This window comes from Symphodus melops (assembly GCF_947650265.1).
Source record: "Symphodus melops genome assembly, chromosome: 21".
Classification (NCBI taxonomy): domain Eukaryota; kingdom Metazoa; phylum Chordata; class Actinopteri; order Labriformes; family Labridae; genus Symphodus; species Symphodus melops.
Window position 1 is genome coordinate 19,567,928 of NC_136711.1, and position 14,377 is coordinate 19,582,304.

Sequence of the window (14,377 nt, forward strand, 5' to 3'; positions counted from 1 at the left end):
AGTCGCACTCGCACGACACGCCGCTGGACGGTTGAGCGCTCACTTTTCTTGGCAAAAAGTTTAAACGAGGAAACACAACGTCGCTCTCGTGTCAGCGTGCCGAAGAAGATGGAAACAGCTGACTGGAGATTTTTATTTTTATTTTCTCGTCTTCTGACGACTCAGAGGTCACGTCACGTCTACACATTCACACTGCTGCAGGAGCCGGGGATCGAACCAGCGACCTTCCGACTGGGAGACAACTGAGTCACAGCCACCCTAAACACTTTCACATGTATGTTGGTGTGTATTTTAATCAGACACACACACACACACACACACACACACACACACACGTACACCAGCCGATGCAGATGAACATCCACTTGCGCAGCTTGTCGGTGGAGTAGGTGAGCACGATGGCCGTGTGGAGGTAGCAGCCCTCGCCGAACATCCAGAAGAAGTTGGTGGAGTGGAAATAGTTGAAGGAGGCGGTGACGAGTCGGCACCACACCTGCAAAAAAAAACATCCTCAACATTAACGTTGGTTGACCTTTGACCTGTGGGGACGAAAACGTCTACAGACAGAGCGAGGATGGAGAGAGGAAGGAAGCCCATCACACATTTTTTTTAATAAAATCCCTCATTTGAATCCCAGCACGCTCCGCTCCGTTCATGAAAGAGCGTGCACAGACGTGAGCGAGCGTGCACGTCTGACTGAGAGGCCGTTACTTTGTTCCAGATCCGTGTCGCTCGGAATCTTCAGGACCGAAAACAACATTTGACGTTGAATTCAGATCGAGCCAGGAAGCAGCTTTTTTTCTCTCTCACCCCTTTAAATGTCACCGCTCGCCTCCCCGTATGCAAATATTCCACATTTACACTCCAGCTGTGCCGGGGCATCGTCCCCTCATCCCCGACTGTCTAACAGTGATTGGTTTAAATGAATCCCAAAGAAGAGTGTGGAGCTATAATAGGGCTGAGTGTGACACGCTGCCCCTCCCTCCTCTCCACCCGACACGCCGTGGCCTCTGGAACACGAGGAGGTCGATCTGCGGGGACATGACACCTGACTGAATCACATTATGGCACCTTTTTTTCTTTAGTTGTTAATTTGACACCTGCGACTGGAGCACATGACGCTCTAACGTGGTTTTTTTTTTTTCTTTTCTTGGACTCCATGAAGACACGAAAAAAAAAGGAAAATAATGACGAGCTGGAGCAAAGAAAGTCGAGCTGTCGCTGAGGAAGAAATAATAAAAAGGTGTTTAACTCACTCGTACCTGATTGGACAGAAAAGGAAATATCGTGAACGGATAGAGAGAGCGTTTTTTGATTCTCTAGATCGGTGTTGGTCTCGAGACCACTTTTTGAAGGTCTTGGCCGTGACCTCCTCGGTGTTACGATCCAAGCGAGTGACACGCCCGCTTGTCTCGGTCTCGACCCCTAAATGTCTCGGCCTTGGTCTCAGGTACGTCTTGGTTTCGGTGAGTTTAGTCTCGACTACAACGTTGTTATTCGGACAATAAGGCCAGTAAGATTTTATATTTACTGTCAACAAATCCAGTTTCTCGGTCTGTCTGTGAAGCGTTTCAGACTCTTGTTAACCTTTAAGAATGACTCACAGATAATGTTTTTTTCTTAAACAGGAAAAAAAAACGTATTCACCAAATGAACTGTACACTTTGGCTTTTTACCAAACATGAGTCAGTGCATTTATTCAGGGACTATTTTTAGCAGCGGATGAATCCACAGCAGAGTGCGGTGCAACTTCTTCTTCGTTTTTAAATCTGAGTAAAATGTTTAGATGTTTGTTTTTTTTGGCCTAATCTTTCTTTAACCGTCCAATCAAATGAAGTAACTCAAATAAAAACACAAACAAAGAGAGTCACGCGCTACATACCACGTTGCTCTCGTGCACCTTGGGACTCATGGTCAGCTGGACGATGAACCAGGTGGCGTTCCTCAGGATGAAGGCGGTGATGAGGTTCCAGTGGATGATGTTCCGCAGGCAGCGGATGCTCCTGTGAGACGAGCAGAAGGGTGAACAAAAACCCAACATCATTTATTTATTTAACCTCTCTGCAGAGGAGCGAGGAGGGCGCGAGGAGGGCGCGAGGAAGCGTCTGCATGACGACCCACTTCCTGTTGTGCTTTAAGTGCGTTTTAACTTTAGATATTACTCATCCTTAAAGAAGTCGTGTGGATGCAGAAAACAAAGATGATGAGCATGAATAATAAAGAGGTTTAGCCTCAGAGTAACATCCCCCCCCCCCCCACACACACACACACACACACACACACACACACACTAATGTAAAATGAAGAAACATCTTATTTGCGGTCTCTGCTCTCGTGCGTGCCACCTCCTGAATCTCCGCGGTTTCTTTTAAAGCTGTAAATAAATCAACCTGAGGACACAATTAAAATCTTTTAAAGCTCCTCGGAGCGACCAGCCGAGCGGACGCAACAAACCCGCCTCGACCGACCACAGCAGCTGGCTAACATTTGCATTATTAGCGTTTTTTGGCGGGCGTCACGTCTTAACAGGCGTCACTTGAACCGGCTCTTAAAGTAACAGCTGCACGTTTTAAATGATTAAAACATCACAAAGAAGAAGTCACAACAAAGCCATATGAAGTGTTAGATCTGATAACAAGCTGCTTTTTTTTTTCCACCTCCAGGTCTCAACTGTGTCGCAGTGTTTCAACTCTGCGCGACCTCGCGTGCGGCCCCACGGCGTCCCGCCGGCGGGGTCGCGCAGCAGCACGAGCTGCTCTGATGTATGCTAATTAAGAGGAGAGAAAGCGTGAAATAAATAAAACGTGTGCTGTCGTCTTGATTTGTTTTGTTTTAGGAGAAGTCCTCGGAGGTTTTTTTTTTAACGACAAAGATAACGTACGGAACAATAAAAAATACAGTTTTAGATTTAATGCTCTTTTACGTAAACACATTTTTTAGTTCTCATTTTTCTGTTCATCTGTTTCCTAACGGATCCTATCTGACTCCACAGGAAGTTCTCGTTTCATCCCTTTATTCTCAAGTCATTCTCGAGCTGTACTCATCTAACCAATCACACGGCGCCATCGTTCAGCTCCATGTTTTTATACAATTCTTTAGTTCCTTCGTGGTGCGTTCACTTCCTGGCGCCTCCTCCTCCTCCTCCCCGTGTTCGCAGAATCATCAAACATCAATTCTTCACCCGTCCGCTCCTCTTCCCCACCACCAGGGTCTGGACTCCATCAGGGGGATTGATTCTGTCAACGCTCTGTCATTCTGCTAACACATCACCACCACCGCCACCGCCAACCGCCACATTTCCATGTCATCCACTGTAATCAATAATGTTCTTATTATTTGTCTGTCCTGATTAAAGTCAGGATGTGATAAGTGGGATGACGACAGGGCCAGGTGACATAGACTCTCACTTCTTCGTTTGATTGTTTTTTTTATGAGTTTTCGGACCTCTCTGAGTTTTTACCCCCAGGTTGCAAAAAACACTCACATTCATAAATGATAGGTGGAATATGAGGAGAGCGAAGCGTTCACTCTGCAAGAGCCAACCTGAGGGGTCAGAGGTCAAAAGGTCAAAAGGTCAGAGGTGTGTGGGTTTTGGCAAAAACCTTGTTTACACTTCCAATCCAATTTGCAAAGCATGAATCCTGTAAAGTACGTCCTTCTCGTCCTGATGTAGAGGCCGTGGAGGTGAACGGCAACACTTCCGACCTCTGACCACTTGGATGAGACGGGACATGAACTGCACGGCGGCGGCCGGATTCATTTCTCACGCTTATTAAACGCTTTGTTAACTCAGAAGACACAAACACACGCTGCAGCTGTGAGGAAATCTCTGGTTTGTTGATTGAGAGTCAGAGGTACAAGCAGAGGAGGGTTGAGAGCCGCCAGCTGCATGCAGCGGGACGTCGGCGCACACGCACACACACACACACACACACACACACACACACACACACAGTCATGTTGCATTCATGGTGAAACATTTCCAAACCCTTCTTGGTAGCATTTAGAGCAGCCTGTGTGGCACGCCGGCACGTGTTGTCGCACATTGGGCCACTGCAGAGGGCACTTCATCACCTCCTCTCACATTCAAGAGGACAGTCTCGCCGTGCAGCGGCGTGCAGACGGAAAAAACATTCAGGCTGCGATTATGATTTTCTCAATCGAACTGTTTCAATAATTACAGATTAGACGAGTCTGATTGTAGTTTCTAATTTTCACAAGTGGAGTGCACACACGTCGGTTAAGCCGTCGAGTCACAAAAGCGCTGATTAAAACCAAGTGACCAAGTTAAAGTCCCCAAATAATCAGTCTGACGGGTTTATTTGCAGCTCTGCAGATTAAAGGGAATTCTGCAGCCTTTAGAAACCTTTCAGCTTTAAAGAGGAAGTAACTTCCTGTGTCGGACAGCGTGGCGTTCAGTCTCCAGGGAGGATACCTGCTCATCCAGAGTGCACTCAAACACGTCTCACGTCTCCGAGGAGCGGCTCAATCCTCCGTCCTGGCGTCATCAGAGCTCGATCGTTTTCACATCGTTCGAGACGTCAGACAGTCTTTGCCTTCGTCTGGAGTTTAAACACGTTTTGACGCCATGATGAAACATTTTACACTCTTTCATCTGACTGCGTTTTCACGTTTGTGTTTGAGCCACGCGCCCGCTAACCGGGAATAATCAGAGTTCATGTTTTTAAAGTGGAACATTTAACTTCCTCGTCATCTTCCATTTTCACTGTTTCGACTGAGAGCCCCCTGGTGGTGGAATTTACGTACTGCGGGTTAAGAGATTTTTTTTAAAACGTAAAATATGTCGAGCTATTAAAAAAATGGACCAAACAGATGTTATATAGATTTTTTTTGGTTGCGTTCTCATATTACCTCAAATATCGGAAACGCTGTGGAAACATCGGATGTTACGCGCGTGAGCTGTGTAAATTATACTCGTCTGTGAACGTGTTCTCGTCCTCAGGTCGTCTCGACTTCGGTGAACGCAGCGTTCGTTTCTCTCTGGGGGTTTGTGTGTGTGGGGGGAGGAGTCAAAGAAAGAATCACTACCGCAACTTTTGTTATTGTTTTGGCCCCCTGGTGGTTGAATGCACGTACTGCATGTTTAAGATAAAAGTCAAAACATCCCTAAACTTCATCACGTCGGTTCACCAGGAGAATCCTTTAAAGAAAAACCCGAAAACTGGAACAGAAATAAAAACCGTCTATCAAGTTTCCCTCCAATAAAAACATCTCGTTACAGACGCTCCCGATGCCGTTGACGTGTCTCCGGGAGGATCTTTTTCCCGCCCGTCTCTCTGAGTGCTTCTTCCGTCTCTTTAAACACAGATCACAAGTGGCAACCTTTCTCTGCACAACCCCTTTCCCCTTAAACGCTGCTCAATCTCATTACGCAGCGAGAGAAGGTGAGGTAATAAATGCCAAACTCCTCCGCAGCTCTGCTGACATTTTTAGCCGACCCGACACTTGTCCTCCGTAAACCGCCGCGTCACAAAAAAACAGCTTGTGCATAAACGCTGTTTATGATTTCTCCCCGTGCCCTTTCACGCTTTTCTCACTCGCCGTGGTCGTCTCCAGGATCGATAACGACCTCGGCTGTTGGAGGGTGCTAAGACCTTTCTCTCGTTAACGGGCCGCTTGCTTCGCGGTTTCCGCTGACCGTCCCAGCAGGCCTCAGCAGCACTCTGCTTTGGTGTTTCTTCCTCCCCTCCCTGCTTCCTGAGACGGGTATATTATTCCCATTAGAGGGGGGAAATGTGCCCTAGTTTTTTTTTGCAGGCGTCTAAACCCCTTTACATCTGCGGGATGGAGATAGGAAATGTTTTATCCCATGACCAAACGGTTTTTGAATAAGAGCAAGAGAGCGCTTTGAACGTGGGATCTTAGGACGTTTCTGTCACATCGTGCGTCGTGGGGATTATCGGCGGCCCTGCACAGCGGCGGAGAGCGACACTCACCTCAAACACAAGAAGAGGAAGAAGGCGGTGAGCAGAGCCACCATGGAGATGCAGTGACCCAGGAAGTTGATGATCACAGCGATCTGGTAGTGCATCTTGCCTTTTTTCTGCGGAGAGAAGAAGAAACACAGGATGAGTCCTGAGCGAAAACAACGTTCTCAGGATGGAACTGGAAATCCTCTTTGGTTTGTGTTTTGGTTTTCTTGGCTCTGACTGAGGCTTTTTTATTTTTTTTTTCAGATTTAGAAAGTTTTGAATCGGGGAGAAGAGTTGGCTCAGTTTGAGAGAGGTAATAATAAACTGAACAGTCTCCATGCCGACAGTGTTTATTCAGCGTGCACCAAAGGAACGACTTTAAATATGAACACGTCGAATGAAATCAGAAAGTCCGACTCGGACCGGCCTGCAGACCCTCGGGAGCCTTTTACTCCTTTTGTTTTTGCATCTTTTTTTTCTGGTTAGTTTTGCTTCTCTCTGCCGTCGTTTTCGTCTCTTTGTTGTTGTTTGTCTCTGTTCTCCTCGTGGGTCGCGTCCCCCCCCCCCGTCCTGATGACCTCACGCTTACACAGTTAAAAAAAAATCACTTTGTTGTTTTGCGTCTGTCGAAATTCTTCCTTTTCTGATTTGTTTTAATTAGTTAAATTCCTCGTATGTGTAAAAGTATTTGTTGTTTTTGTTGTGCATCTCTTCGTATTGGTGTGTGTTGCTAACAGACTGTTGTCATGGCGACAGGACGGAGGTGCAGATAGATTCAGGTCCTTGTTCTCACCTCTCATGTCTTCACAGTCACGGCGTGTTGCCACAGATGTTTGTTTGTCTTGGTTTGTGTTCCTTTGAAACTTCTTGTTGCTTTTCTTCCTTTTTTTTTTTTTTTTCAAAGTAAAAGTCTTTATTGTTTAATATTTCTCCGTTTCTCTCTGAGCCGCGGTGTAAACTAACAGCAGAGAGATTTTTAAACTATATACAAAATATAAAAGGACAAAAATAGAAGTCAGATAAACAAAAAAATTAATGCATTAAAACTTTACATTTAAAAAAAACAACAGCAGCAACAAAAAATATAAAGCACGAACTTAACGATATGAAATAATAAATATTTGTTCTTTTTAAAGGGATGAACCCTCTTTATAGAGTGGCATTGTGGAAAGTGTCCGGTGCTTATTGGTTTCCAGTTCAGAGAGAGAAGAGGACTGATCCAGGCCGGGGGGTCCGGAGGGGTCCGGAGGGGTTCAGCTTCCTGATATCTCGGAGGATGAAAGTGTTGATTGGTGTGGTGGAGCTGCTCGGAGGCTGAAGAGTCCGTGTGCTGGCTGCTGGATGCTCTGCGGGTGTTGAGGAGAGATTCTTCTTCTATGTTCTGATTTTTCATTGTCCCGTTTTTGTTGGCGCTCGTCCTGCAGCGATTCAGGAGGAATTTAAGTTTATGTCTGCTGTCCTTTAAATCTCTCAGTAGATGTCTTTGTCTCTTCTTCTGGTTTTATTTTAAATCTTGTTTTTGTAATAATCTTTGCTGCTTGTGTTTACTCGTGTTTTCATTTCTCCTCATCTTACTGTCTCACGGTGAGTTTTCTCTCCGTGTCTTTGTCGCCGTTTTGTAACTTTTTGTTTTGTTCTGGTTTTGATGGCACAGTTGAGTTCTTTGTGTTTTCATGAAGGTCTTTTTTTCTTCTCTTCTTTTTGTTTTTACGTGAAGATAAATAAAACCTTCACGCACCCGGTTCTGTTCTTCGGACTTTGATAATTCGTCCTTTTTTACCAAGAAGCCAATTACACGTCACTGTATCTATAAGCCTCCAGATGTCAGCGGGAGATCTGTGCAACCCGCGGATTTGAAAACAATCATTACTGCACACACACACACACACACACACACACACACACACACACACACACACACACACACACACACACACACACACACACACACACACACACACACACACACACACACACACACACACACACACACACACACACACGAGAAGCTCTTCCTCCTTGCGTTCTCTAACACCGTCTGTGACTCACACATTCATTGTGATCGGATCCCCCCCGCCCACACACACACACACACACACACACACACACACACACACACACACACACACACACACACACACACACACACACACACACACACACACACACACACACACACACACACACACACACACACACACACACACACACACACACACACACGAGAAGCTCTTCCTCCTTGCGTTCTCTAACACCGTCTGTGACTCACACATTCATTGTGATCGGATCCCCCCCGCCCCACACACACACACACACACACACACACACACACACACACACACACACACACACACACACACACACACACTACCAGCAGTAATCTGTGCTGTAAGTGGATTTATGTAACTCGGTGGTGTCTACGTCCAGATTAACCGTGTGCGTGTTTAATCCCAGCCCCGCCCTCCTCCAACACGCCACCGTCCCCCTCACTTCAAATCTCAACTATTTACACCTTTTTTTTTTTTTATAAAGCAGACAAATTTCCTCCCATCGACATCTTCCCCCCTCTTTAAACACAAATCATGTGTGAGTGACGCCTTGTTGCACATTAATCCTGCGGCGTGTCTCTCAGATTGATGGGTTGGGTTTTTAATAGTCTGTTTTAAAGCTGTAATCACGTCTCATTCAGAACAGATTGAAAAGCTCGCGGGTTTTTTTTCTCTCTCCGTCTTTACAAACTGTTTCTGTGTCTTTGAAAGTGAAACACAGAGAACGCCCCCGAGGAGGAACTCCAAAGACAAAGACGGAAAAAGAGAGACTGAGGAGAGTTTTTTTTTGTAAAGAGATTGTGGAGGAGGCGTGATGCAGCCGGGGGGGGGGGGGGGGGGGGCGTTCACAAATAGGTGGAGAGCACGTTATTGTGCAACCACTTCCCGCATCCGACTCTTTGTCATTCAGAACTTTTCAACTTCACCTTCGCACTTCACAAGGATGCAAGTTGCTGTTGCCGTGGTTACGCAGCTACACAGAGTTAAACGTCTGATTGTGATGGAAATCAACAAACAATTACAGGTTGGTTTTTTTTAACACATCAGCGTTTTACGTCTGCTGAGAGACACCGACGGCTTTTAGAGGACGGCGGATCTTCAAGAAACAACGTTAGCATGAAAAAAATAAAAAAATAAAAATCTGGGCCTGGCATTCGGCCTGTTGCTTCATTCGAAGCTGAGAAAGCTACAGGCGAAACGTGCGTTCAGTAAAGTCACAGATTAATGTTTTTATTCTTTGTAGTTTAATTGGCGGTCCGTGCACGAGGTTTCCCTGTCAGCCATTTTTATTAAAGGACGGATCTGCGACTTTTTGATCCAGCAGGTGTCGCCCTGGAGCTCCAGCATGAAAGCCAAAACAAACAGCTGTTTGGCCACGCCTCCTCCACACTGAAGCCTCCGCCCTCCTCCAGAGACACGCCTCCAGCCCGGCTCAGAGTTAAAATCCAATGAGCACAAGTAGCGGACATAAATATCCTCAGTTCGAGCTGAAACTGTCAAAACTTCCTTTATCCAGCGTCTCTTACTTTCAGATATTTTTGCAAAGATAAGTAAAAAATAAAAAAATACACGCACATCCCTCAGTGAGGCTGGATCTGAAAAACATAAATAGGTAAGAAGGGAAAAAAAAAAAAAGAAAATCTGCACGCCGGGAAGCTTGAAGGATTCATGAAGTCACGTTTCCCGACGTGTCTGCTTCTGCTTTCTTTTTATAGATGAATAAAAAAAGTCAACTAACGGAGTCCAAAGAGAGCTGCTGGATTTGATGTGATTTTTAAGATCCGACGCCTCGCAGATAAAAGTGCATTCATTGCAGCGCGGCCTCTGCTGCTCGTGTCTGCTCCGATTACGAGCTGAAAAAACCAGAATCATTCAGAGGCTGAAGAACCGTTTCCTCGTCTGCTGGGTTGTTTTTTTTCACGCAGGGAGAGAACAACAACATGCGTGTGTTTTAATCACTTTAAGTGTTTTCTGAACTCAGTTCGGTTCCTCCGTTTACGTTTGTTGCTAGGTAACAGCACTGAGAGGATTGACCGCTCAGGGCCACCGTACAGGACGTGTTCCTGTCACACTGGGACACACAGATTGTCCAGATGTTTCACACAGATCTGATTCATGAATCTGAAGATCAGTCAGCCTGCTCTTCGTAGTCGTTGTTTTGAAAGGAGAGCCTCGTTTGGAAATTCTTTCCTTTCACATGAACATGCCGGAAAAAAGTTCTGAACCCGTGACCGCTTGTACAGACTGAGCAGGTCGGCCCGGTGTAAACAGGAAGAAGGGAGCTGGACTCTGGGATCGCTGGCTTCCTGAGCGTGTGTGCACTCGTGGTGATAGCACCACAGTTCAGCGCCGTCTGTAATGATTCCTCCAGGAGGAGAGAAGAGCTGCTGACGAGCGTTATCGAACACATCTGTCCATAAATGATCTACGGACGTCACAACAGTCAGGGAGAAATACAGCAAAGGGATTAAACACGAGAGCTGAAATACGACGTGCAAGCAAAGAGGCAGAGGTCGGATTCAAACCCACAGCCGCTGTGACGAGGACTCAAGTCTTCGTACTCGGGGAGCGTGACGAACTCCAAAATGACTGAGATGAATTCTGTGCAGCAGACTTCCTGAACTCTGACATCTCTCCATGGGTGCATATCCAGTGTGTGTGTGTGTGTGTGTGTGTGTGTGTGTGTGTGTGTGTGTGTGTGTGTGTGTCCGTGTGCATGCACAGACTTAATGTACCGGTCATCATCCCGTCTTCCTGGAGAGTCCGGTCGCTGTGAGACGTCGCGTCTCGTCCGGTCTCCGTGTGTCCTCGGGACGCTTTGAGGCTCGTCATTGTTTTCGCTGCTATTCGGTGCGAGGGGCTATTTTAAGGACTGCTTCCTTCACACCGTCTGACCTACATCAGTCTGAGGAGCAGGAACTTTGAACACTCTGATCTTTCCTGTTCGTGTGTTCGAAGAGGAGGACGATACGTCGTCTTTAAAAAAGCCGCTCTCGTTGGTTAAATGACTCGGAGGATGTTTCTGGATTCAGATGTTCTGCTTTTAAAAACACATCCACTCGTGCATTTCATCAGACAAGGTGTGTCCTTTAAAAAAAGATAAACAAACACTTCACCTGAACTTCTGGTGACGAAAAGTTTGCAACAAACATTCGCTGTGTTTTTGTGTGTCGCAGATTCTCCCTTCGGCGTATCGAGGGGATCTTCATGACACATTTCTGCAGCCTGAGAAAAACAGCCTGGAGTTTCTCCAAAGCAAACACGAAGCTTCAGCCACATGGGCATCATCGTATCGGGGGCTGAAAATGCATCTTTTTGTGTGTGTGTGTGTGTGTGTGTGTGTGTGTGTGTGTGTTCGTCCCAGAAGCAGAACCCTTAATGTAACTAACAGGACGTTTTCCTCTGCTCGTGCAAAACACATTTTTTCACCAAACAAGGAGAGCAGATGGTGTCCGTGGTCTCTGCAGCAGAGTAAAGTTAGCTCCTTCTGAAGGTGCTTTGACAGCAGGAATGATGACAACGGGTCGTGATCACAGGCTGAAGGATTGCTCTCTGACTGCGAGCATGCCAGCCGTAATACAGACCTGAGAAAGCAGAGAAATGACTGGACTGTGAGCGGTGCAGGACGCGCTGACACATCAGGGCATAAATCAAGCGGACGGGATGTTTTCAGATGGATCGCAGAGCTGGGAGGGAGGGGGTGGATGATAATATAAGACCCACCAACCCACCGCTCGCTCCAGGACTCAGAATGTGTGGGCCACCAAAACCTGACTCACCGTCTCTCCAAGAACAAAAAAAAACGCTTATCTTTTATTGGAGGAAAAAAAAAAAAAAAAAAGAACCTGGAGCGAGTCCCAAAAGGAAGAGAGGATTTCTCTCCCCTCAAAACAAACTTTCCAATAAAGCCTTTGATCCTCCCAGTGGGACGCCTGTGGATTTCCAGTTCAATACAAACTGAACTTTAAAGAGAAGCTACTTTTAAACCCTCCCCCCCCCTTACCCCCCCTTCTCCTCATGTCAATCACGCCACCTGCTGATTTATTTCACGGCGACAAAAGGACCAAAAAAACGGAAAAATCAAAGGCAGGTTTTTAAAAGGTCAGACGCTCTGTATCCATCTTGTGAGGGATCGATTAGACATCAGACGCTGCCTCCTCACGCTCGCAGACTCATCATCTATAAATGTGCTGGTTAAGAAATGAGGGAGGACTTGATATCTCCTTGAATGGCGGGAAAGAAAGACGGGATAAACAAAGGACTCGATCCCACGATCAGGAACAAGACTGTGTTTGAAATCCTGATAAAACCACGACGCAGAGCGGGCCGGCGGGAGCTTTGAAGGGAGCGTTCGCTTCCTGACGCGACGCCAAAGAACCCGAGGAAAATGTGGCCTCAAAAAACGTTTTGTTTGCACGTCACATAGCGGAGAAATCTCCTCCAGGAGCAGCTCTGCAGAGAGACGACTGCGTACATGTGGAGCGGAGCTCGCCGAGTCGACCTGCCGCAGACTTTACTGTCCGTGTGCGAGACGAGCAAACATCAGAGCGCCTCCCTGAGTCCCGTGTCTTTGTTTTCTATTTGTTTTTATTTATTTCTCGTAAAGTCTGCAGCGATATTCTTCCCCCGTATTCCGAGACAAATTTCTCTCCGTTGAGACAAATAAAGAAACTTTGACCTGGAGCAGAAAAGTGCAAAAACATCAGAGCAACGTTTATTTTAGAAAAAGGAGAAAACGATCAGGAGATCAGAGCATTCAGGAAAAATCCGACAGTGGGATAAAAACACAACAAGCTTGAGATCGGGAGCTGACATCCACCGGATTACTTCCTGATCTTCTTCTTCCTCTTTTTTTAAAAAAAGATTCAAAGAGACGCCGCTCATCCTGCGGTTTTTTGTGACGGATCGAAGACCGAACCTTCCAGACGTTATTCAGAGTTTAAAACGACGTCGGAGCCAAAGCGGCTTCAGAGACGTGTTTGTGATTCTACCGTCCGCAGAATACACAAATCAACAAACGCAGGGATTGGAGTACAGAGAGAGGGACTCGCTCGCCCCTTTTCCTGGGATTTGTGTTCAATAAAGAAAAAAAACATACAGACAGCTCAGAGTGTTTATGGAAACTCCACAGTTGAATATTCAGCTCCAGCAGATGCTCAGGTCACAGAGAACAAACAAACCATGTTACACGTTTCCCCTCCTGTCATGTCTTTTATATTTTACATACAACACGTCGCCGCTGTGCGCGTTCCTTCCTCATGTAGGTCAGCGTGTTCTGTCTGAACGCTTTGCCTCACTTCACTCCTAATTAAATGAGAGCCAATCATCAGCAGCGTCTGAAAGTCACAAAGCAGCATCCAGGTGGAGGCTAAGATCAACGACAACAACAACAACGACAACAACAACAACGACAACAACAACAACGACAACACGGCAGGATGTGAAAGGAGAAAAATCTGGAGCACAGCGAGCTCGCAAAACGCCGCCGACCGTTTTCTCTTTTCTGCTTTCACGACTCGTTGACGTCGCTGGAGGACAACGCCGCCCCGACAACAACAACAACAACAACAAAAAAAAGACTGTCATGCTTTCCTTCTGAGGAACTGAAGATATGTGCAAACACAAGAAGAGAGGAGCAGCTGCGGGTTCATTTGTAGATTTTTTTTAAGGCTTCAACCTGCAGAAACCTGAAGCGAGACGACGCTCAAGCTCCAGTTTTTATGCTAATTCAAAGCCGTCGTTGTGCTTTTGATGCGCGGCCCTTTAAGTGCTGCTCCCACGGGCGTGTTGGAGTTCATTCACCGTGTGTTTATCTTTAATGTGTCGTCCCTGCAGGCGGCAGGCTCCGAGCAACAAAAACCCCGCGTCCACGCTCTCTGGAAGAATCGGCCTCGGGTCAACCCGCCGCACGGCGAACCTCGCGGCCTTTTGTTGGTGTTTGTTTTTGATTAACGTGCGACTCGTGCTTTGAAGGTCTCCGTGTAAAAAAACACACAAACACGCCTCATTATCCAGGAGAAAGGCTGCTCGTCTTCTTACCTCCTCATGAAGGATGGCCTTACACATGGAGTAGTTCCCCTTCAGCGCCCACGTCCCGTTCGACAGACACTTCCTGTAAACATTATCTGTACACACACACACACACACACACAGAGAGAGAGAGAGAGAGAGAGAGAGAGTTCTGATTAGACACACAGAGTTTTGTTTCTGCGTTCCTGAAAATCATCTCGAATCCGCTCGGACCGTCTCTGCTCCGAGTGTCGTCGGGAGAAGAAGATTTTCACGCGTCGACCTCTGAACAAGGACGGATCTTTTTTTTTTTTTTTACGTCCATGTGACAGACGGCTGCAGACGCACGTTGAACCTGCGTCCAGCTGTTTCTCAGGAGACGTGGAA

General features: G+C 46.6%; 1 protein-coding gene across 1 annotated transcript in view; it reads right to left on the reverse strand.

Annotated features, from left to right (window-relative positions):
• The window catches only part of LOC306842495 (corticotropin-releasing factor receptor 1), a 24,864-nt gene extending 10,763 nt beyond the window's left edge, over positions 1–14,101 (reverse strand). Inside the window, exons 1-4 of the mRNA XM_079372801.1 lie at positions 14,021–14,101; positions 5,958–6,064; positions 1,883–2,003; positions 340–493 (exon numbers count right to left, since the gene is read on the reverse strand). Coding sequence (XP_079228927.1) covers positions 340–493; positions 1,883–2,003; positions 5,958–6,064; positions 14,021–14,047 — 409 coding nt within the window. The 5' untranslated portion in view covers positions 14,048–14,101. The remainder of the gene's footprint in view (positions 1–339; positions 494–1,882; positions 2,004–5,957; positions 6,065–14,020) is intronic.
• Positions 14,102–14,377: the final 276 nt, after the last annotated feature.